Source organism: Neoarius graeffei, chromosome 5 (genome assembly GCF_027579695.1).
Source record: "Neoarius graeffei isolate fNeoGra1 chromosome 5, fNeoGra1.pri, whole genome shotgun sequence".
Lineage (NCBI taxonomy): Eukaryota > Metazoa > Chordata > Actinopteri > Siluriformes > Ariidae > Neoarius > Neoarius graeffei.
The window spans coordinates 37,657,976-37,683,678 of NC_083573.1; the positions used below are offsets into that span (position 1 = coordinate 37,657,976).

The 25,703-nt window shown below is 43.1% G+C and overlaps 1 protein-coding gene across 3 annotated transcripts in view; it reads right to left on the reverse strand.

Moving 5' to 3' along the window:
- Positions 1-4,076: 4,076 nt before the first annotated feature.
- The window catches only part of pex5 (peroxisomal biogenesis factor 5), a 94,972-nt gene continuing 73,345 nt past the window's right edge, over positions 4,077-25,703 (reverse strand). For all 3 annotated transcript variants that reach the window (XM_060921612.1, XM_060921611.1, XM_060921610.1), the window contains 6 exons: positions 23,348-23,491; positions 23,152-23,222; positions 21,423-21,644; positions 21,159-21,324; positions 5,101-5,258; positions 4,077-5,019 (listed from right to left, as the gene is read on the reverse strand). In XM_060921612.1, coding sequence (XP_060777595.1) covers positions 4,779-5,019; positions 5,101-5,258; positions 21,159-21,324; positions 21,423-21,644; positions 23,152-23,222; positions 23,348-23,491 — 1,002 coding nt within the window. In that variant the 3' untranslated portion in view covers positions 4,077-4,778. The remainder of the gene's footprint in view (positions 5,020-5,100; positions 5,259-21,158; positions 21,325-21,422; positions 21,645-23,151; positions 23,223-23,347; positions 23,492-25,703) is intronic.

Genomic DNA, 25,703 nt, shown 5'->3' on the forward strand with positions numbered 1-25,703 from the left:
GTGTTGTGTATATATATATATATATATATATATATATATATATATATATATATAGTTAAACAAATTATATATATATTGTATATATATATATATATATATATATATATATATATATATTGTTAAACAAAGGAAGATCGTTGTGAGATAGAGGACAAGTCTTCTTCGGACTTAACTTCACATTCGATTTCGCAGGCTGCAAATTTCAGTTTGCGCGCATAGTGGTGTGGTGGTGAAGTACAGCCGTACATGTTGCGGCTTAATAACACGTTCAATACAAAGTTATGGCTGCATGGCGATCGGAAATGAAATGAGTTTTATTTATATTTATATGGTGATATAGGCTATTCAAGCTTATTATGGTGATATATGACGTATTTGAGAGAGTTCCACAGAAAATTAAGTTTGCTTCTTTCATGGGAGCCTGAGGGAATGGGAGCTCAGCTCCCATTGGCTCCCACGTAATTCGAACTATGAGTGTAAGGACCGTGCAGTTTGTCTTGTATGTAAAGAAAGTGTGTCGGTTTTCAAAGAATATAATCTGCGTCGTCACTACGAAACCTGCCACAAAGAGTATGTTAGTTTGCGAGGGCAAACAAGAGAAGACAGGATTCGGAGGATGAAATGCGGACTGGCTGCACAACAGAATGTATTCCTTCGCCAAACCCAGATCAACCAGGCTGCTGTCCGAGCTAGCTATAAGGTAGCTCACCTACTAGCTACCCATGGAAAGCCGTTTACTGATGGGGACTTTGTTAAAGTATGCATGCTCGCTGTGGCCGAGGAGGCGTGTCCCGACAAGAAGGATGCGCTCAACGCGGCGAGTCTCTCCGCACCTACTATGACCAGGCGAACCGAAGATTTGGGGGACAACGTGTATGACCAGCTGAATGAGAGAGCGTCAGAATTCGAGTTTTTTGCTTTGGCCATGGATGAGAGCAATGACGTGCAGGACACAGCACAACTGCTGTGATCTATTGCTCATATTATTATAATTTCACTGTTTTTTAAAATGTATTTATTTTATAGGCCTATTTATTTGACCTTTATTAAGTGCTGCATACAATTATTATTTATATTATTAATATCAACAGGCCTACCTACAATTTATAATTTTCCACTCATCTTTGCCAGTGTCAATCACCTCAAATAGGCAGATGTTTCTTACCTTAACAGCTTTGATGTTATTTTTATTAGAAAACAAATAAATGGAATATCTGTGGTATTTCAAATTAAAACAAAGTGTGAAGACTCAACTACTTTTGCAAACCACTAGTAAAGATAAACAAATATGTGCCAGGAATCAAGTGTTGATATAGTAGTGGGGGATATAGTAGTGGGGGATATAGTAGTGGGGATATAGTAGTGGGGATATAGTAGTGGGGATATAGTAGTGTGGATATAGTAGTGGGGATATAGTAGTGGCGATATAGTAGTGGGGATGGCCATGCCAGGCTAATAATCTCTACTACACAATGAGGCCTGCTAGTGGTCATATTTGTCTGGGTCATACAATTCTATGTGATATAGCTGACCCGACCCCGGCCCCCATCACAGTCAGGAACGACAATGTGGCCCCCAGAGAAAAAAGTTTGGTGACCCCTGGCTTAGACGCTCCTCACTAATGGTGGATCGGAGGTAGGTCTTCACCAGTTTCAAAGTGGAGAAACTCCGCTCACAAGAGGCAGATCTCACTGGGAGTGCCACAGCTATTTTGCATAGTCTAAAGAGCTCAAAAAATACTTCTTTATATGGCTCAGTGAAACGTGTCAACGCTACTGTATCTGATGGCTTTTCAATCAAAAAACTTCGGACGTGACAGCTGTTATCTCTCACGTCCGAAGTTTACAATTCGCGCTGCTGCTGGTCTTTCTGCTGCAGGTAACAGTGTGCGTGTAGCGCTTTAAGGAGTCCGTGTAGAACACTCCGTCATGTCAGTTCCGATCTTCGAGCCAGCGCACGTCGAAATTAATAAATCTTATTATCTGTTCAGCACAGGGGCCACAACAGGGGCCAGGAGCAATTTTACAGGGGCACTGGCTCCCTCTGGACCCCGTTTAAAACCGCCTATGCTCTCATCTCATCATCTCTAGCCGCTTTATCCTGTTCTACAGGGTTGCAGGCAAGCTGGAGCCTATCCCAGCTGACTACGGGCGAAAGGCGGGGTACACCCTGGACAAGTTGCCAGGTCATCACAGGGCTGACACATAGACACAGACAACCATTCACACTCACATTCACACCTACGGTCAATTTAGAGTCACCAGTTAACCTAACCTGCATGTCTTTGGACTGTGGGGGAAACCGGAGCACCCGGAGGAAACCCACGCGGACACGGGAAGAACATGCAAACTCTGCACAGAAAGGCCCTCGCCGGCCATGGGGCTCGAACCCGGACCTTCTTGCTGTGAGGCGACAGTGCTAACCACTACACCACCGTGCCGCCCCTATTACATATCTGTGAGTGGTAAAAGTATGTGAACCTTTGCTTTCAGTATCTGGTGTGACCCCCTTGTGCAGCAATAACTGCAACTAAACGTTTGCAGTAACTGTTGATCAGTCCTACACACCGGCTTGGAGGAATTTTAGCCCATTCCTCCGTACAGAACAGCTTCAACTCTGGGATGTTGGTGGGTTTCCTCACATGAACTGCTCGCTTCAGGTCCTTCCACAACATTTCGATTGGATTAAGGTCAGGACTTTGACTTGGCCATTCCAAAACATTCACTTTATTCTTCTTTAACCATTCTTTGGGAGAACGACTTGTGTGCTTAGGGTCGTTGTCTTGCTGCATGACTCACCTTCTCTTGAGATTCACTTCATGGACAGATGTCCTGACATTTTCCTTTAGAATTCGCTGGTATAATTCAGAATTCATTGTTCCATCAATGACGACAAGCTGTCCTGGCCCAGATGCAGCAAAACAGGCCCAAACCATGATATTACCACCACCATGTTTCACAGATGGGAAAAGGTTCTTATGCTGGAATGCAGTGTTTTCCTTTCTCCAAACATAACGCTTCTTATTTCAACCAATTAAGTTCTATTTTGGTCTCATCCGTCCACAAGACATTTTTCCAATAGCCTTCTGGCTTGTCCATGTGATCTTTAGCAATCTGCAGACGAGCAGCAATGTTCTTTTTGGAGAGCAGTGGCTTTCTCCTTGCAACCCTGCCATGCACACCATTGTTGTTCAGTGTTCTCCTGATGGTGGACTCATGAACATTAACATTAGCCAATGTGAGAGAGGCCTTCAGTTGCTTAGAAGTTACCCTGGGGTCCTTTGTTACCTCGCCGACTATTACACGCCTTGCTCTTGGAGTGATCTTTGTTGGTCAACCACTCCTGGGGAGGGTAACAATGGTCTTGCATTTCCTCCATTTGTACACAGTCTGTCTGACTGTGGATTGGTGGAGTCCAAACTCTTTAGAGATGGTTTTGTAACCTTTTCTCGCCTGATGAGCATCAACGCTTTTTCTGACATCCTCAGAAATCTCCTTTGTTCGTGCCATGATACACTTCCACAAACATGTGTTGTGAAGATCAGACTTTGATAGATCCCTGTTCTTTAAATAAAACAGGGTGCCCACTCACACCTGATTGTCATCCCATTGACTGAAAACACCTGACTCTAATTTCACCTTCAAATTAACTGCTAATCCTAGAGGTTCACATATTTTTGCCACTCACAGATATGTAATATTGGATCATTTTTCTGAATAAATAAATGACCAAGTATAATATTTTTGCCTCATTTGTTTAACTGGGTTCTCTTTATCTACTTTTAGGACTTGTGTGAAAATCTGATGATATTTTAGGTCATATTTATGCAGAAATATACAAAATTCTAAAGGCTTCACAAACTTTCAAGCACCACCGTATGAACGTCACACCTAGTGTAAATAGTGTGAGGATTATCATCCTTCCCCCTCAGAAAACAAACAAAAACAAGCCAAAACAAAATATACTCTCAAAAACACTTCCAAAATCTACATCAACACATGAATAAAATATGAATATATTTATCTTAAGTTACTGATTTATTTTAAACTTGCTCTATAATAGATAAACACACAAGATCATTATTTCAAAATTTTATTGCTTGGGTTACAGATATAATCGTACGGTCAGTTGGCTATATTCAAAACTGGCATCATCAATAATAATAATAATACAATTATGGTACACAAGATGGCAGCATTTACAATTAAGCTAATTAATTTACAGCAGGATTATTTATCAAATTAGATAAGGAGTGAAGGAGAAAGGGCAGGCATGCATCCTCAGGTTTCTCATCCTTTTTTCATTATTTTCTTGCGGACAATGACTACCATCTCAACACTGACTTACAAACCGTGGGTTTTAGTGCTTCATAAAAGATCACACACAGACTAATCTCTTTCGTCTCTGCTCCTCCCAAACTCATATACACATGATCAGTACTTGAAACAGGAGGCAAAGCTCTTTTTGGATGAAATAATTATTCTCAAGTTGTAGCCAAAATATACCATATCGGTGATCAACACAATGAGAAGAAACATGGACTCCGATAAACCTTGAATTCAGTTCTGTGGAGCTCTGAATAACTTAATGATGTAGAATTTTTACACCAAAACATTAAGAACATCACTAGTGTATCTGTCCATTCAGAGCATGTAGTGCATGTGTTGAGTGTTTCGCGCCCGTTTGATTCCTTTCTTAAACTAATCTTCCATGCTACCTAAGCACCTCTCCCCACACTCGCATACTACCTCCCTCCAGTCCTTTCCCCTCTCCCTCTTTCAGTCTGTCTCTCCGTCCCGCTGGCAGAAGTGCGCCAGCAGCGTGTCCAGATCTCGCCGGTCTGCGGCGGCGTACAACGAACTCTCTCCCATCATGCTCAGTGCCATGCGCAAGGTAGACCAGATGTTGTCTGACATTATGGTAGTGGCGGAGCCTGGTGCTCGACTTGCGCCTCCTTCTACATCACCAGCAGCCTGCCTCTGGAGAGAGAGCGCCTCCAGGAAATGCTCCACCGCTTCCCTGCGAGACGGACAGAGCGATGCGTGGAACGGAAGAGCGGTGACTGCGATAAGTAAATAGCATTCAGTAGTGTACTCTTACCTGTGAGCTCCCAGATTAACACAGCTAATGCCCAGATTGTAACGGCTGCGCACGAACCCCGGCTGCAGCTCAAGTGCTCTTCTGTAGGCAGCAACAGCCTCCTCGGAGCGATTTCCGTTAGCTAGAGTCGCTCCTAACTTATTCCACAACAAATAATCCTGCAAGTCAATGAAGAGACAGACTGAGACGTTGGAAACAAACAGTTTGGCAGTGTAGTGTACATGTTCATCATTCTATACCTGTGAGAAGTACATGTACTCACAAAAAAGAGCAAAAAGTGAGGAAAAATCCAATAAAGAGGATATTTCGCAGAACTCATCAATTGCATTGTTGCGGGGTTCTTTCGAACCCCCCCCCCAAAAAAAAACAAGCTCAGTCAGAAAATATGGTTGTGGGGTTTCTCATTTCATCTCATTATCTGTAGCCGCTTTATCCTGTTCTACAGGGTCGCAGGCAAGCTGGAGCCTATCCCAGCTGACTACAGGTGAAAGGCGGGGTACACCCTGGACAAGTCGCCAGGTCATCACAGGGCTGACACATAGACACAGACAACCATTCACACTCACATTCACACCTACGGTCAATTTAGAGTCACCAGTTAACCTAACCTGCATGTCTTTGGACTGTGGGGGAAACCGGAGCACCCGGAGGAAACCCACGCGGACACGGGGAGAACATGCAAACTCCACACAGAAAGGCCCTCGCCGGCCCCGGGGCTCGAACCCAGACCTTCTTGCTGTGAGGCGACAGCGCTAACCACTACGCCACCGTGCCGCCGGTTGTGGGGTTTTTTTTTCTTTATTGTCCTCACCTCACCAGATGCAAGCAGTGCCAGTATTTACAACCCAAAATCCAAATAACGTGAAAGAAACAAAATAAAACAAAAATTAAGCAGAAATGCACTATATACACAAATGGGGGGAGAAAAAAAATGAGCTCTTCAATAACTCAACACAAGACTCCCTGTTACCTTCTCTGTAACTCGCCACACTCCTAGTAGGACCCAGGCAGCCCCTTTTTTATATCCGTAGCCCCTCCCACTAGGCCTCAAAAAAAAAAACAGCTTCCCTTCATTGCAGTGTCCGTTTTTCCTAGCCTGGCAAGCCAGACTAAATGTGAATAGTTAGTCTGGTCTCGGTCGTAGACATTTCCGAAGGGTGTGGGTAGGAACAACCCGTTGTCTTTCAAACTGTCTCTGTGCGTATAGGCCAACGCTCTGACCAATCAGCGCAACAGTGACTGTGACGTAGTCAGAGCGAGACAATTACCACCATAGGGTTTTCACTTAGCCCCATCCTTTTGGCTATGAGCGGAGCCAGCTGGTAGATCAGACTTTTGCCATAGCCGGTCGGCAAAACAGCGAAAACGTCCTTCTTGAAAAGGAATGAGCGGAGAGCCTCTTCCTGCTCATGTTTCAACGAAAACTCCAAGTCTAATTCTTCTAAAACTGATTCCAAAGCTGAGTCAAACGAGCGCTGTTCACTAGCCGTAGCGCAACAGGAAAGATGGCTTTCTCCAGCCTTGTCGTCACTCCTGCAAAAGCCCGCCCAAAGAATCCAAACAAAAACCTTGCGTTGTGATTGGCGGGCACGATTTGATGCCCGGGGTGTGTTGTTGATATGGTCCGAGGCTAGACCCACTCGTAGGCAAAAATATTTTTGGCCGCTAGGCGGGTGGGTCTAGTTTACTAGGCTACGTTTTTCCCATAAATAATCATCCCAAACATCCCACAAAAATATACACGTTTGGTCATCTTTCCCTCTACTATAGAAATGGCTTGATCTTGGCCAGATTGACATTATTATTAAAACGTATTATTTTTGCATCACCTGACCCGTCTTCCCCCGTGTCATCCCTCTATATAATGACGCCTATTCTCCCGCCCGGTTTTGCCACCGGAAGCAGATGGGTAGGTTATAGCGGTGCGTTTCTATAGACTGGGTAAGTTTTCATCTGTTTGCGTGTATGCGTCTTTACATTTGTGCTACCAAGTGTGCACCCTTGGTCACGCTATTGTTCGGGGAGGGGAAGAGAGATGTGTAGTAGCTGTGTGTGTTGCGCTGGCCGCAGTCAGTGACGGAGCTGCTCCGTCACATGCATTCAAGTGCAAAAACACTGAATAAAATTCGACGTGGATTAGACTGACAGTTACAGCTTTGTTAAGATTAGTTTATGGAGAACTAGCAGGCCAGCAACTGCAGAAGAGTGAGAGATTTCAGATTGGTGCAGGCTCAAGCTTGACTTTGTGACATCACCCGGTTGGTGTTGCTAATTTGTTTGGGTTTAAGGCAATTTTTTTTGTCATCGACTGTACTTTTTACTTAGCAGTTCAGTGGCTCTAAACTTGGTGGTTACAGCTCTGGGCTTCTGACCAGAAAGCTGAGAGTTCAAATTCTGGTCCTTTCTCTGTTGGATCCTTGAGCAATAAGGTGCATCAGTTGCCCCCTAAAAATGAAAAGTTCCTCTGATCATGATGCATTTTTGTTTTTATGTTCCTTTTGGTAAGAAAACACACTGGGTGAAATATTTTGACAAAATTCTAAAGTTTAATGGTGGCACCAGGAGCTCAAAGTTATGGAAAAAGCTGCTATTTTATGACTTTTACGACAAAATTTCGATCACTTTTCATGAAACATTATGGCACCTTATAGAGTATACCAGATATCTTAGATACACATTTTTAGTACATATTCTAAATATATTATCAAGCACAATTTGAGTTTTAGCTGTTCATTGAATCATTGTTCAACTACTTTTAAACAATACAAATGTATTATGAATCACATTAATGCTTCTCAATCCCTTGCAAAGGTTCTTAACATGATCTCTGGCTCACAAGAAATCAATAAATGGAGTCCAACATTGTGATTCAAACCTTACGCGAAAACATAAAATAAGCGTTTTTTGGCAAAAAATGAACCTCATGGTGCCACCATTAGACTTTTGAATATGGTCAAAACATTTTACAGGATGTCTTTATTGGTGAAAAGGAACACCCGAACAAAAATGCATCAGATTTTATGAAAGTGAGGGCAACTGATGCACCCTACTGAGCAAGATTATTAATTCTCAGCTGCTCAGCTCCATTTTAAATCACTTTGGAGAAAAGTGTCTGCCAAATAACATAAATGCAAACTGGCTCCCTCCAAGTTCCCTGGTTTCCTCCCAAAAACCTGTCAGCAGGTGGACTGGCTGCACTAAATATGACACTACGTGTAAACGAGTGTGAGTGTATATATATGTGTGTGGTGTCCTACAATGCACTGATGTGGGATTGGCTCTGGATCCAAATACTTTCAAATCAAATTTGGGCCAAGACTGTGCTCAAGTTACCACGAACCCAGGACCCTCCATTAGACTATCAAGTGTGTGTAGTTTATCTCTTTTGTGTGTGCCCTGTCCGGCATTTTAAAGTTTTTATACGAGATGGTAGTAGCCAAAATATTATACATTTCACTGCTTTTTTTGTTTCTTTTTTTTTGTGCCAAATCCAGATGAATGGGAGCCAAATGCAAGTAGGAACTAATCTTGTTCGAGTAAAGGTTTTAAGGGATGATGAGAAACCCTCTGTGTAAGATCGGTCTGAGGAATTCGCTCAAGCCAATCGTTCGGATTTGTCACTTTACCACCACCTCATACCCGATTTATATAGAATTGAGAAAAGTCTTACAAAAATGACATCACCCCTGGAAATGACACCTTATAAAACTAGACATGTTAAATAGTTTACTGTCTAAATTGTATTTTAATACGAGACCGAGAACATGTTCCATTTTAGCTGGTAAAAATGGCTCTTTGAGTCCACCATTATACAAATGCGTTCCTGGTAAGTTACTGTTAATTCAAAGGAAGTGGCGTCATACTGTATGCGCAACGCTTGAAAGTTTGCGGCATTCATGGGCGGATCTACCGGGGTGGCATAGGGTGGCAAATGCCACACTAAAAGAAAGCCTTGCCACCCCTGCTGCCACCCCAGTTGGCAGCGACGAATTCAAAGAAAAATTACGGCCAATTTGACATTTACGTGCGCGAATTTCCAATGTCCGACTGCGGCGAATGCAGCACGAGATAACGCCAGAAATTGGTTGTTTTGGAAAATTGAGAGGTGCGAAGCGAGGGAGCCAGGAGTCGCGAGGAAAGGAGACACGGGAGGAAAGAGGTAAAAGCTGATTAACTATCTATCAAGAAATGAAATTATAATGAATGAACAGTGCTAGCATAGTTGCGATGCTGATTTTGAGACGATAAAAATCAGGCTGGAGAGCGTTATTTAGCTAACTATACATGTAATGTTAGCTAGGTCTGACATTAGTTTTGTGTAAAGTCGGCCACAAAAGTTAATATTGATTCAACGTCTGTCAAGGAAAACATTGTAAAGTTACTTTGAATCATGACAAGTTCATGTTATGCTCACTGGTGAGCCTTTACAAAGCGTGAGAAAATAAAACTATAAAATGTGACACTGGTGTAAATGGTTTAAATCAGGGCTTTTCAAAGTGTGGGGCGCACCCCCCCTGGGGGGCACCAGAGTTCTTCAGGGGGGGGCGCAATGTGAGAGACAAAATGGATCGGTTTTTAGTACCTAAAGCTACAGTGAGTGAGGAGACAAAGTCTGGGCCAAGCAAAAAAACAGAGCCTCCAGGATGTTGCGATTTGCAACTTCAGCGCAAATTCAACCAATCCCCGCGAATTCAGGGCGGTGCTGCAATTATATCCAATCACTGCAACTTTCCCGCAAATTTGACCAATCGTTGGCGTCGTCTTGAGGTGACGTCGACAAACTACCTTCCGCCTTACTTCCGTGTGTTCAAGAGAAGCAGCATACGCGTCGTGTTGCCAGATTGGACGATTTCAAGTGTATTTTGGCGGGTTTTGAACATATTTTGGACTGGAAAACGTCAGCAGTATCTGGCAACACTGAAAGTGTGTTATGTTTACAGTGGAGCACTGTGTGCACTTTATTTTTTTTTTTACTTAATACAAGAAATTAATGGATGCCAACATTTTTGCCAAAATGGTATTTTATTTTCCATTGTTTAGGCAGCTTCAGCATCATACTGTGAGATTCTGTTCAAATTGTTTTTTTTTCTTCTATGAAGCCTGAGCCATTTATTTTATTAGTTTATAATTATTGTTTAATTTAGTCTTCAGGAGAGACTGCCTGCACACAGTACTAGTATTAATAGGTTTTTTTTTCTTACATGAAAGCTGAGGCATTTATATTATATTTGAAGGTAACTTCATGTTGTGCTGTGAGGTTCTCTGCACTTTGACTTTTGAACCAACAGGTGCATTTGGATAAGTAAAGCCTATTTTTCTGCATTTTTGTAGTCCTGGTAATCTTTTATATTTGTAAAGTTGTTTATAGGACCATTTCTCTTTGTTTTTTTAATCAATAGTTTTTCAGTAATAACTTAATATTTAACATATCACTCAATTTTAATCACAAAAAGAGAAAATCACAATTTCTCGCAACTTTCACTTCCTCCCGCAATGTAATCGCAACAAAAACCTAAAAAACACCGCAACTTTCATCGCAATTTTTTTGGAAACCCCCCCGCAACATCAGACATTTTAGCCCACAACAATCACAAAAAAGGCCCGCGGAATCCTGGGGGGACTGGAAAAAGAAGGAAGTATGACCACGATTATTTAAAAGTTTGGATTTTCATGGACTGGATCTGAAGATGCTCCACTGCCACAGTGTGTTGTCTGCCAAGAGGTGCTAGCTAACGATGCTATGGAATGTTTAAAATGTGTAAAACAAGATGTTTTAAAAAGCACAGATGTTTAAAATGTGAAAAAGAAAAAAATAATGTGTACAGCAACCATTTTTTTTAAAAATACGAATGGAACATTAAGTATAGCAACAGCAAAAATTGTAAGGGGGGCGCTCACTCTCCCACACTTTGAAAACCCCTGGTTTAAATCATGCTGAACTTGAAGCAGTGTTGCTATTGTTGTTGTTTTTTAGTGTCTGTTCTTTTGCATATACAGTATAAAACTGCCCAGAAACGGTATAGACCTCATCTGAGAATGTGTGTTCTTCGTGAACAATAAAAGCATGAGATTAAGTTTGTCTGTATCAGTTTGTAAATGGCAGCCCGCGCCCTTTTGTAGTATGTACATACTATTTGTCATCAAACTGTGATAACTGTGATTAAATTCAGTATACACACACACACACACACACACACACACACACGTCTGTAATACGTTGCCACCCCTCAAAAATTCCTGCCCCCCTCTTGCCACCCCATAAATATTTTTCTAGGTCCGCCCCTGGCGGCATTTCTGCCTTCGACTGCTTTGCAAAGTGTAGCACGTTAACGATTTCTTTGAAATTATTCCAAAACAAAATTAAAACCACTTCCTAAGAGGTGTGTCGGTCAAGGCTGTTCAAGTGTAGTCGATAAAAAGAGTGGAATTTCGATCTGTTGTAGCCCAAAGTCAGCAGGACACTTACGGAATGACTGGGTTCGACTTGTACGGACAAAGAGAGGTAACTTCAAGCCGACAGAACGGTTTGGTGTCTGTTCCAGACATTTTGAAAAAGATACATTTGTGAGGCAGATACACACAGAAGGATTTGAGTGACGGCTGGTACGTAGAGCAGTTCCTACCATCTGGAAACAGAAGTCAGAAGCGCCATCCCAAAGAGCTCACCGCCGCACAGGAAGTGGCACTTTCACTTTCAGTGCTGGAGCCAGCAGAAGCAGGGGACGTGTTGCGCCGTATGCATTCTGTGCAGCGAGTGCGAAGCAGCCAGGAATTTGTTAGGGTTATGCCCCGGTCCCACAACACCGATAACTATTGCAGTATCAGCCACATAAAGTTTTATTTATCAGTAGTGTAAAATAGTATCTATGTCTAAGACACTTCTTTATATTTCGTATTAAAACGTCTATGTAAAGTAAGACATAGAAAGCCTCACTAAGAGAAATTCAGGGCGAGCGTGAGCCTAGGAAGTCTATAGGGTTCTTTTCTGTCACTCACCCTGTCACTGACACACGCACACACCTCCTCGCTCCCTGTCCTATGGCCTTAGACCCTTTAAATCACGTGCTCATTTTTTGAATAGGGAAGCGGAAAGAGGAATGAATGGAGGTAGATGGAAGCCGGCGCACGTACATTCTGACATTCTTCAGTATTCTTCAATGCTCCGAAATAGATTGACTGCTACACGCTTATGGATTACTTTTTTTCTTCTTCGCCCTTTTTGAGGAAGGTACAGACGGACTTAAACCCACATCTGAAGAGGTGAGATCGCTCCTTTTTTGTTTCCTATTTTTTTTGATGGCGAGGATTGTTTTGTTTTTGGAAAGCGCACGGGCGGTGCGCGGTTTTTGTTATACTGCTTACGCAGTGGTTGGACTAAAGACTCTGCCCTGAAGGCTATTCTCTCACTCTGCACCATCATACAATAAAATATTCACATTGGAAATATGTTGTAAGCGCGTTTCATGCATTAAGTTATAAGATTTGTTAACGACTCGTATCGAGTTCGTTACACTATAACTAGACCTGAATTTAGTTCCAGTCTGGAGCAGTCACACCACAACTATAATCCCAACTATCAGTTAGTTTTCAGTAGTGTAGGGTGGTCCCGAAACGTATGGGAAAATTTTTTTTTTACATAGGCTAAAAGAAGGCAACAAGCAAAATTTCAGAAAAATTGCTTAATATTTAGAGATGCCACACAAGGTTGCAAATCGGGTTAAGCCATTAACATTAGTTGGTGCGTAGACTGTTGCAGAGAAGATCTCAAACCCCCAAAAAGTCACAGTTCTAGAGGGAACATGCCACTTCTATGAAAAAGAAGAGGCAGGAAGAGTTTATAGACTGATCGAAGGTTAACTTTCATGCACTAAGGGCTTCTTAAACAATGAGCACTGATCGTAATATGCTGATGAAGCTGTGAATGTTTTTCTTTCTATGTTTTTCAGATGGCTAGCAACAGTAATACAAGTAGTACCGGTGGTGCAAAGCACAAAACCAGAAAGGACAATTATGTTTGGTTAATTGGTCCCACTTCCAAGGAACTGTCTGGGAGAAAGCTTCCTTCTGCTAGGGAAGTCCTGAGGCCAAGTTTACATTAGACCGTATCTGTCTTGTTTTCTTCGCGGATGCACTGTCCGTTTACATTAAACCGCCTGGAAACGGGAATCCGCCAGGGTCCACGTATTCAATCCAGATCGTGTCAGCTCCGGTGTTGTGTAAACATTGAGATACGCGGATACGCTGTGCTGAGCTCTAGCTGGCGTCTCATTGGACAACGTCACTGTGACATCCACCTTCCTGATTCGCTGGCGTTGGTCATGTGACGCGACTGCTGAAAAACGGCGCGGACTTCCGCCTTGTATCACCTTTCATTAAAGAGTATAAAAGTATGAAAATACTGCAAATACTGATGCAAATACTGCCCATTGTGTAGTTATGATTGTCTTTAGGCTTGCCATCCTTCCACTTGCAAATGGTAAGTGATCTGCGCTGGGATCACACACACAGCGGCTCAGTCCCGAATCACTGCTCGTGCGCTTCACTCGCACGCTCTGTGAGCTGCGCAAGGCCGGAGTGCGCACCCTCCAGAGGGCACTCGCTGTTCAGGGCGGAGTGATTTGGAGCGCAGGATGCCTGCGGAGCCGAGCATATCCGTGTATTGGTGTTGCTGTGTGCACGCAAATCGTGTATTGGTGTTGCTGTGTGCACGCTAATCGTTTTAAAAGCGTTAATCTGATGATCCGCTGATACGGTCTAATGTAAACATGGGCTTTGTGTGTTCTTTTATCTCCACAAGATACCATAATACCGAAGGGTTTAGAAAATCACAGACAAGTAATAGCTATTGTTACTTTGAACACAGGAAGTTATATTACTGTATTGTTTGCATTAATATGAAACAGTTAATAAGCCACATTATTTTATATTGCGTCTTGAGTGAAAACTTTAATGGCTTTGTGGCACCTCTAAACATTGTTCAATCTTAACCAAATTTTGCACAATAACTTCTTTTAAGCAATGTAAAAAAAAGGGAAGGTGGTCGTAACAAAATCCTAAAAAAATAAAATTTGGGGACCACCCTAATGTAGTGGTTGTATGCTGTTCGTATGCACACCCAGTGCACTCAGCAGCACACGATGGCTGACCGTGACAGCGAGGAAGAGCTGCTTTTGATGCTCATTTTACACAGAAGGCAAAGAGCAGCGTGTGGGTGCATGAAATCCTGCAGCACATACTGTAGACGACCGCTAATCTCAGACTCCTGGAACTCCCGCATGTACGGAATCAATTTTGTGCCAAAATGTTCATACAATACTTTTGAAATATCAAACAAATACGACAAATCAAAATACAAAAAAAAAAAGTCAATTTTTTTAGACTGGCAAACAAATTATTCGTGTAATCGTGCAAAATATCAGTCTATTACTCTTCAGAAACCTTTTATTTTTGTTCCGCGTCTTTCTCAGTTTTGTTTGACGTAATTTATTTTGGTTGCGATTCCAGCTTTCTCGTTTGCGCTCCCTGACTTTTTGCTTGCGGTTTTGGCACAAACTTCCCGTGTGGGTGGGCTGTCCAGGAACGCATTCCCATTGGCTAACTTGTGTTTGACTGACAGCTCCGCTCAGCCATTCCCTACTCGGATTCTGGCGGACTGTTTGACGAGTGACCGATCCATTGACGGTAAACAAGGATCGAGTGGACTTCAGTGGTGACTATAATACTGAATTAATTCAACAAAGTGTAAGTACGGGACAAACGTGTCGTATGTGTTGCAGTAGTACAAAATCCGAGTAGGAAATGGCCACAACAGCCTCCGGGGGAATGGCTGAGCGTAGCTGTCAGTCAAACACAAGTTAGCCAATGGGAATGCGTTCCTGGACAGCCCACCCACACGTGAAGTTTGTGCCAAAACTGCAAGCAAAAAGTCAGGGAGCGCAAACGAGAAAGCTGGAATTGCAACCAAAATAAATTACGTCAAACAAAACTGAGAAAGACGCGGAACAAAAATAAAAGGTTTCTGAAGAGTAATAGACTGAGATTTTGCACGATTACACGAATAATTTGTTTGCCGGTCTAAAAAAAATTTACTTTTTTTTGTATTTTAATTTGTCGTTTTTGTTTGATATTTCAAAAGTATTGTATGAACATTTTGGCACAAAATTGATTCCATATGCATGTAACAGAGCCACTCGGACAGTCAGTGGCACGACACACGCAGCTATACACTGTACATACATAAGACACATGCCTGTGTGTTTTGCTTTGAGAGTGCTAATACATGAACCTTCAACACAAACAGGGAGCCTAAACTTTGCCGGACACCTTTTATCCTGTTTACGGTGGGCGTTCCCATGGCGAAAGAGAAACCAAAAGAGTGAAGGTGATCATGGCGTTACCATGTGAATATTCTTTTGTGAATGTACAAGTGTGCGCTCAGCGCTCCGACTCAGGTGTGAGTGAGTAAGGTGGCAAGTTTTACGTTTCATCTAATTTAAAATATATAATATTATTTGGCAGTGGGCACACAGAGAAGTGTAACAGGCACGAGACCTTGCACTGCAAAACCTTTTTTACATGATCCACAGATAGTATTTGTAGCAAAGTGTGTGCGCGCACGCTCTAAAATCTCAGATTAAATTGGCTCAACTCACATCGCCACGACACTTGGCGCTCTAAATTATTTTTTAGTGTTCTACAGCTGGTGCTGGGTAACATGGGCATGGTTTAGAGATTCTAGAGCGCACAGCCATGCACACACCAGTCACACCCACTCTACTGCTGATGAGCTTCCATACACCTTCCTTTTTCGGCTGCATCTTTGTACAGCTCGTGCTTTTCGTCATAAAGCATGGGACTCTCGGACACTTCTAATATCAGCTTCTCCTCCATTGATACAACAAGGATGTACAAATATACTCAGGAAAAAGAGCACGTGCTCAGACGAAGTCACATGTAAACATTACCGGACTGGTCAGATGTTTTATCAGATAGGGTTCAGGTTTGGGGGGGGGGGGGGGGGGGGGGGGGGGGGGGGAATCGCTCCAGAAGCAAGCTCACTGATACGGATAAACCCAGGCCTGGGCTATAGGTCTCGTTATCGGTCTGCTGTGACCACCAACCACAAACTACAGGGGACCGATTTATTTATAGTTATCGGTGTTGTGGGACCACACCCTTAACCTCCAAAACTAAGTTGCTCATAAAACTACAACCTTTTCTGGTTCTAACAGTACCAATTAGAACCATGTAGACCCTTTCTCTATTTTGTTAGTTAGAGGTGATTGGTGGTGTCGGTGCGCAATTATCATTACTGATTTTTACTAAAATCACCCTATCTCTGCAAATGTAAAAGATTTTTACAACTCCACTCTCTCATTCGGGTACTTTTGCAACTCTCGCTCCAGACTTTACAAGACAGCCACTCATATCAAGCGCATCTCTTTGCTCTAATTTACCGCGTGATAACTGTCCAACTCTGAAATCAGATCAGAAAGCTCTGTGGTTCAAAATTAAAAGGCTGGAACATCAGGTAAAACAAAAGGAAACACAAACAAGTCAAATCAGAGCAACTGGGTGAATACATTTAAAACTATGGTCGATTCTCCAGTAACTGTTTCAGCAGGTACATATACAGGTTTTACTTCTTTATTTGTGCTATTTTTTTTAAATTTCCTTTATTTAATCTGACTTCAAACCCATTGCATTCCTAAGAATGTAATGGCTCTGGTGTGCACTCAATATTCCCTACTACAGGCACCTAAAATAAAATTATCAAAATTATAAAATGCATAGATATTATTTACCAGCTTAAGGTCGGTCCGTATGGTGAAATACCGTGACCGAGGTCTTGAAAGTACTGAGCGAGGCCCTGGGCCTCGCTCAGTACTTTCAAGACCTCGGTCACGGTATTTCACCATATGGACCGACCTTAAGCTGGTAAATAATATCTATTTTTTTTCTTTACCAAATTCTAAAAGAAAAAAAGAGCGCCCGAGAGGGAAAACCGAGTCGAGCCGCCATTTTGAATCCTCATTCACGGCTGTAATGCAAATGGCTTCCTCCTCGGTATACAACTGCACTTCCATGGCAGGAAAAAAAAAAAAACACAACTACATTTTGCCGCCTATGTAGTCCCCTATTTATACAAAATTGAGTCATTCAGGATTCAGCCATGTTTTTGCTCGGCGTTAGCAACAGTTATAGGTTTTTAGCTTTCTCCTGAAATGTTTTCTTTTATTTCTTCTTCCTCAGGGTAGTAAAACTCGCTTTCACTGTCGTTATCGCAATCCATGCTGTAAAATTAATGCTATTCTCCTGAGAAATGTGAAAATAAATGTTGACAAAAATTGCTACGTTTGTTGTTGTTGTTATGAACGAGCGAGTCGCCAGAGGTCCATATCCGGGGTCTGTAACTGGGGTCCGTATCGTAGGCTACGGACCTGCTCGCTAGCCAATCAGAGTGCAGGATTTGATGGAAACTGGACCATGAAAAAAAAAAAATTTATGACGCTTGTGTCCAATCCCCTTGTAGCTTTCGTCGTCTTTTTCAAAAGAATTAGTATGAAGAACGCACGCCACTGCAGAGAATATTATAGAGTCAGCGTGGACACAAAATGCGGCAGTGGCGCATATGATGTCACACACGCAGCGCTGCTGACCTACAAATCGCTGCGATCCAACAATGCCGGACAAGCTTTTAGGTGATTTTGGGAACAGAATTCAGAGGCAAAAAATTATTTTTTGAACCAGTTTTTTTTTTTTTTTATTTAAAGGTCCCATGGCATGAAATTTTCACTTTCTGAGGTTTTTTTAATGTTAAAATGAGTTCCTCTGACCTTCTTAAGTCACCCCAGTGGCTAGAAATTTCATAATGTGCAAACCAAACTATGCCCACCCTTTGTCAACATTTGAGAATGGCGCGTCAAAATGGCGTGTTGATAGGCTCTTCCCTTTACTACGTCAGCAAGGGAGATGATCCCCACGCCCCCCCTCTGGATTCCCACCCACTGTATGGATTGCCCGCCCAGCTCAAAAGTTGCCACCATAGATACGTCACTTCAATTTTGTAGTGAGGAGACCACAGAGGACACAACATGGCACCACCTAAGCGAGCGAAACATGGAAATTGCGCTGTACATGGATGTGACAACACAGAAAAGAGTCTGTTTTTACTGCCGGCGGGAGAGACCCTGAAGACGCAGTGGCTTAATTTTATTTACTTCAATAATACACCGTCGAGTCTACCTAAGACGGTGTATGTTTGTCGGAAGCATTTTCCTGATGAATGTTTCCACAACTTGGGACAGTAAAGGGCAGGTTTTGCACATCAACTGTCACTGAAGCCTGGGTCCGTACCAAGCATCCCTGCCGCATCAGCAACAAACACCGAACAAGTAAGTGTAGAACTGTTAAGTCGTTTTGCCGTGTTTTAAAATCGGTGCGTTAGCCTAGCAATGGCTACATTAGCTGTGCAGCTAACCGCTTCCTGCAGTTAGCCAGGTACTCTGCGCTACAAAACCAAAGAGCATGCAGCATGCTCTGTTAAACTGAGTTTAGTCTGGAAATTGACTGTAACTTATGAGCTTATGTTTGACTATTGCTCCGCAATGCATGTCTTCTGTTGGATAAGCGATATGTTGCTGTAGTTGCTGCTTCTATCCTCTTTGGTTATGGAGTGCGTGTTCAATACGTATAGGGTATTATACGTTCGTAAACTACCACTCCGAACACTCTCACTCTCTGTTCTCTGTGTCACGTTGAGTTTACGAAAGGAGTCCGAGGGAGAACGGGGTTTTGTCTTAGCAGCGTGGCTACAGGCGCAAAAGCGAAAGCTTGGACTGTTGCTTGACCTGCCATTGCTACTGTTCACACACAGGTAGCATGCCCGCAGCTTGGTCAAGCCCCTCCCCCCATGGCCCGCCCCCACCCTCTACCATTCCCCGCCTCCATGCTTTTCATTAGTAAAACGACGCACTGGGAAAAGGGCTGAAATGGGGCTTTCTCCCAGGAGGCTATATTTACGTGCCGAGGGTTCATTTCGAGAAAGGCTGCGGATATAACATCCGGAAACCTCCACGAGCCCGTTTAAAGCATCAACAAACCACCATGCCATGGGCCCTTTAAAATCGGTGAACTTTACAACCTATTTGAGCAAATCGCACACAGAAAACCCGGGATTTTATGATGTCATTTTTGTAAGACTAGCACTTTAATCAAAATGTTGCTCATGAATCTGTCTTTGTGTTGCTTGCTGATGATGCGGCTTTGCTGCTATGCACAGATGGGAAATTAGCTGATGTCAGCACTGTTGTAGGTTCACTCATGAGTAAATGCCAAAAAAAAAAAATATATATATATATATATATGAGGAGGCAGAAAACATTAGTTGCAAGTTATCACACAAGCTGTTATTTCTAATGCTAAAAATGAAGGGAACTAATGGAGCTTTTAGTTGATTCGGTCCCCATACGATACTATAGTACGATGATGCACTGCAGCTTACTATAACGAACTCTTACGACAAACTTTCACGTATACCGAACTAAGTTCACGTCCTCCGCCTTTAATGACAATGAGGTGGAGTCTTCAAAAAAAAAAACCACAACAACATCATTGAGCCTTGTGCTCCTCTTCCCACTAGAGACAAACAATAAGTAATCAAGTCCACAGTCAAGTTAACAATACCTGTCACTGCCATAAAACAAAAGGCTGAGGTCTTGATCACTAACAATTATCAAGAACAGCAATCTCGGACCTCAAAAATTCCTTAAAAAGGACTTTATTTTATGAGCTAAAAGATGTTTTACTTGAGTCTGTAACCATTTACTCTGTAACCATTGCTGTCATGGCTACTCGTAAATGTAAAATACTCAGTCAGAATAGGCAGGCGATATACGGATATAAATTGTTGGAAGAGTTTTATATAAAAACACGCTGGCAAACGCTGATCAAAAATCAGAGTCGAGAAACAGGCACCGGTCAAGACAGGATATCAAAGGTAGAAACAAAGGGCAAAATCAAAAATACAATATGGAGTCGGAAACTAAATCATCAACACAGTGCTGCAAAAGGCTTGGTAATGCGAGACACAAGGTACAGCGCATATACTTCACAAAGTCTGTGTACAGTGAGAGTCCTTATAAGCGCATGCTGCGATTGTGCTCTAATTCGGAACAGGTGCATGGGAATTAGTCCTAATGGCATTGCGCATGTGTATATGAGTAGCAGTTCGAGGTGTGCCACTGCACGTGCGCACGTGATACCGTCAAAGACAAACTTCATATCCTGGACCATCTAAAGTGCGATGAGAAAGCAACGAATTTTACTAAAGAATACGGTATGCCGTATTAAAGCAAAAGAAAAAGAGCTGCAAGACTTCGTCCACAACAGCAAATCAACATGACGGGCTGAAAAGAAAGACGACGCGGCAAGCAAACTACGGCAAACGTGACAATTTCCAAAGTAAAGGAAATAAAAGTGTAGATATAAATTAGTATAAATACGTAGATGATTCTAGAAAATTGTGTGTGCGGATAGTCCGAATTTTCTCAACCAATTTCGTGATAATCACCTCGAGGGACTCGGCAAAATGGCGGCGAATCGCTTCGTCGCCGTAAGCGAAGAAGAATTTCAAATGACGAAAGAAAATGCTGTGAATCCGAAAAGCACTAAAGATGTTACGAAGTTTGGTCTAAAACTATTCCAAGGTAAGGTGGGATTGAGATTTATTTTATCGATTTCAAAGCAAAAGTATTTTATGCAAGTTGGCAGAGATAAGAAACAAGTCTTCACGCATTACATTTGCTTTTGAAGTTTGAAATACATTTTTTTAAATACGATTTTTTAAAACAAAAAAAAAAAATCACCTGTGTGTTGATACTAAAACAATTATCCGCCTCAGGCTCCGTGAATATCGGTGAATAATAACCGAGACGAACTCGAGGTGTACCGGTATGGTGTTAGAAGCGGGTTCATTTCAGCATTATGAACTTTTTAGTATAACAAACTATTAGCAGTTCATTATGGCTGGGTTGTAGCGTACGTGTGTGTGTGTGTACCTGTGGAGTAACAGACAAGGCAGCAGTAAAACAGTCCACAGCCTTGTCATATTCTCCACTCAAGTTGAAGAGCACTCCGAGGCCACACTGTAGCTGAGGGTCGACCCGCGTGGGATCAGCAGCTGCGGCACTCAGGAACAACGACTGCACCTCGTTAAACAGAGCCCTGAGAAACAAAACACGAGACAAAAACACAGATGCAATATCCATTCCATACTTTACTCAAAGAGTCTACGGGTCACATTAACATCAAAATCTCTGTACTCTGGCAGCAGTGACCCAAATCTTTCTCTCTCCTTCTCTCGCTCTCGAACTCCTTCTCGCTCCTTCTCCCTGTCCCTCTGCTCAAGAATATGCCGGTACTTTGGATTGTGTCTCAGCCAGTCACGAAGTGTCTCACAGGCCTGCCGGTGAAGCGATTCATTGGTGAAACTGACCGCTAGAGCCATGAGAGCTGTCAAATTATCTTTCTTCAGCTCAATACACCTGAAAGCACGATAATACAAGGAAGATAAGAATAACATGAATAGAGCAATAAAAATTAGGCAGTTAACACCAGGGCTTTGAACCGGTTCAAGGAACGAAAACGAAAACCGGGAACTTTTTCTATTTCACATGGAACAGAAACGAAACCAGAAACTTTATTATTTTTTATGTTCCGGAACAGAAACGCTTATTAAAAATAATGGTAACCGGTTAATACCGGTTTTTATTTCGTTCCTCAAAGTTTCCGTAGCCCACAAATAAAAAAGCCATTCTTCTCCTGCGCAAGTTTCTATGACCCGCTGGGGTTCACTTCCTGTGTGACGTTCGCTGACCGAATGGAGAGAGCGGGAAGGTGGACTGCTATCACGTCTCCATTACTGAGTGTCTGAGCAAAGAAGAGCCTGAACGTTGCAACCTCCCTATTGGCTGTTTGTAAAAATGTATCAGTTGTTGCCCTTCCCACGGGAATCATCGCGGGCTCGAGAGACGAGGCCTGACGAGTTAGTTCGTTGGTAGCAGAACAAAATGTCTGGACACAAATCGGGTTTTCAGAAAAGGAAAGAAAATAAACGGAGGGTCGAAAATACAAAAAAGGAGGCAGAAAATGCAAAACGAGTTTTAAGGTAGGACAAATGGTTACTTTTTAAGGCAGCCCGCCGTGGCTGCAGGCTTTCAGTTGTCATTGAATGGTTACTTTTCTGAGGCAGCCCGCCGTGGCTGCCTGCAGGCTTATTTATTATAGCCCACTTAGTTAAAATAGTTGATATAAAATGTTTATAGTTATAGTTATGTGATGGTTGTCCTGATTTAGACTGGTGTTTTGTTTTGTTTTTTTTGGGGGGGGGGGGGGGGGGGGGGGGGGGTGTTGCGCGATGTTGCACCCGGGTCCAGATTAGGGCAGAACCGGCCCTGGCTACATTTCAGGTGTAGTTTGTTTTATGTATGTATGTACTTGCATAGATGTGTACTTGGTCTTCCAATATGGCGCCTAACAAAATCTCGCGGCGCGGTGACGTCATGCGGTAGCCCTCTATAGGGCCTGACTAGCCTTTGGTAACACACTAAACGAATTATCTTTCATTTTTGGCACTTTTTCTGTTTGTGTAGCTGGGAAGACATACTGAGAATCCAAATCGCCAACATTTGAAATAATAATTGTTTTGAATTATTTCTTGTCTTATTTAATGAAGGTTGTAATAGAATTAGCCTACATTTGGCTTAAGCTGGATGAGACAGAGACATCATTTTATAGCCATTTGTTAAACAGCTGACAGGGAACGTAATTAACCGTTCCGGGAACGAAATTTTTTTGTTCTAACCGGTTCGGGAACGTCTATTTAATGGTGGAACACAAAACCGGAAATGTTAAAATTCTGTTTCTGTTCGGAACGAACCAATAGGAAAAAAATTCTGGTTCAAAGCCCTGGTTAACACAAGCCTACAAACACCAGTTTGTAAAAGTGTGTGTGTGTGTGTGTGTGTATATATATATATGTGCTTTAGTGACCTGCAGAGGGCACTGATGGCTGCAAACTCTTGCTCATTCTCTGCTTGGCATGTTCCCAGATACTGCCAGGCCTGAAGCATAACAGAAGCACAAACATCTCGTATGCAAATGAAGAAGCGTTATAGAGATGACTGATAAGGGAAGAAAGCAGATCGTTATTCTTATGTATTACTGCTGAATTAGCTATAGGACTAACCAGCTGGTTGTCTGGTTCTCTCTGCACCGCGCTCTCGAACAGGCGCACGGCTCCGGGGATGTCCCCAGCTTCCATCCTCTTCACGCCTTCCGCTAATGGGTTTTCATGGGACAAATACGGATTCTCTTCCTCAAACTGATAGCCCTGAGAAACACAATAATCAAGCATACAGGTTTAAAAAAACAAAAACAAACAAACAAACAAAAAAAAACCCAGTGTATTACATACTGGCTTTGAGAACGTTTAGAAAACAGCATCAATACACCACTAACGTCTCATCTCATCTCATTATCTCTAGCCGCTTTATCCTTCTACAGGGTCGCAGGCAAGCTGGAGCCTATCCCAGCTGACTACGGGCGAAAGGCGGGGTACACCCTGGACAAGTCGCCAGGTCATCACAGGGCTGACAACACCACTAACGTTTCAGAGAAAAAAAAAAAAGTCATTAATAAAGCTAAATAAAGCTAATAAAGATTCACCGTATCCAAAATCGCTCCCTACTCACTGGGCACTATATAGTGCAGACGCCATTTTGTAGTGCTGTCCAAAACCTTAGCAAGGATTATTTACACTAGTGCACTCAAAGTATCAGACAATGTATCATGAAAAGTAGTGTACAAGCGATGGTCACTAACCAAAGCAATATATCCCATCATGCATTGTGGTCGCGCTGAAAGGACTCGAATTAAAAAGTCTTAAATTTGATTTAATAAAAGGCAGCGGCAAAGAAGAAAGGATTCACCCTGTGTCTGAAATTGCTCACTCATTCACTACTCCCTACATACAGAATTACTATACAGTGAGCTCATTGGTAAAACAAAAAAAAACAAAAAAAAAACCTTGCTTTCGGACACTAGTCCGTCATGCTGGTATTTATGTCATTACTGTCGCACAATTAAAATGTGCCAGATCAGTCGGCTGGTGGGTTTTAAAAGAATAAATACATGCATGTATTTTTGTGATAAATACATAATATACTTAGCATAGCTGAATCCTTTTTTCTTTGCCGCTGCCTTTTATTAAATCAAATTTGAGATTTTTGATTTGATTTCTTTCAGCACGACCGCAATGCATGATGGGATATATTGCTTTGGTTAGTGACCATCACTTGTACACTACTTTTCATGATGCATTGTGTGATACTTTGAGTGCACTATATAGGGTTTAATAATCCTCACGAATCATTTCGGACAGCACTACAAAATGGCGTCCTCACTATATAGTGCCCTATATAGTGAATAGGGAGCGATTTCAGACACAGGGTCAGCCTTGATTTAAAAGAACTGAAAGATGCAGCAGACGCAAAGTACTTTGTATTGATTAATGTGGGAAATACGCTCAGTATAATATGGATTTATGACAAAAATACATAGATGTTATTTACCAGCTGGGAGGTCCGTATTGTGAAATACCGTGACCGAGGTCTTGAAAATACTGACCGAGGCCCTCTGGGCTGAGGTCACGGTATTTCACCATACGGCCCGACCTTAAGCTGGTAAATAATTGTGGCAGCAGGGGCGTGGACGAGCGTCGGTCTGTGAATGGAGGGCGGAGTCAGGGAAGGTGAGTGGTCGTGTCACTACACCTGTTGTCAATTAACGTGCATTTCCTTCAGTGACCACACCCGATAAAAGGAGAGCGAGAAGGGGAGGTCGGCGCCGAGGGCTCTTCTGTACTCCACCCACACCTAAATCTCGCTACAGTGGTGCCGAAACCGAGGACGAGTGCAGAAGGGAACGACCACATGGAGTCCTCGCCATTCAAGGATCTTATCCATGCCCTCGCCACAGCCCAGCAGAACCAGCACCAAGTGCTGTTCGCCCTCCGGAAGGAGCAAGAACAACGGTTCGAAGCCTTGGTGCTGGCCCAACAAGAAGACCGCCAGGTGTTCTGGCACCTGCTCGCGTCGGCGGGGCCCACGACCCCCACCGGAGCGGACCCTCCCCACCTCACCCTAATGAAGATGGATCTGTAGAACGACCCAGAAGACTTCCTCACGCTCTTCGAGCAGGCAATGGAGGTGTGGGGTTGGCTGGAGGACCAGCACGCCTCCTCCCCCTGCTGACAGGTGAGGCGCAGCTGGCCGCGCTGCAGCTCCCCGCCGACAGCCGGTTCATGTATGTGGACCTACGGAGAGCCATCCTCCAGCGTGTCGGCTGCTCCCCAGAGCAACAGCGGCAGCGCTTCCACTCGCTGCGCTTGGAGGAGGTCGGCCGGCCGTTCGCTTTCAGGCAGCAAATCCGGGACGCCTGCCGGCAGTGGCTGAGGGCAGACGACCACGACGCCGAGGGAGTGATCTGGCTGTACAGTGATCCGGCTGTAACCAGACCTCAATCCACCAAAGCCTGGTGCAAGG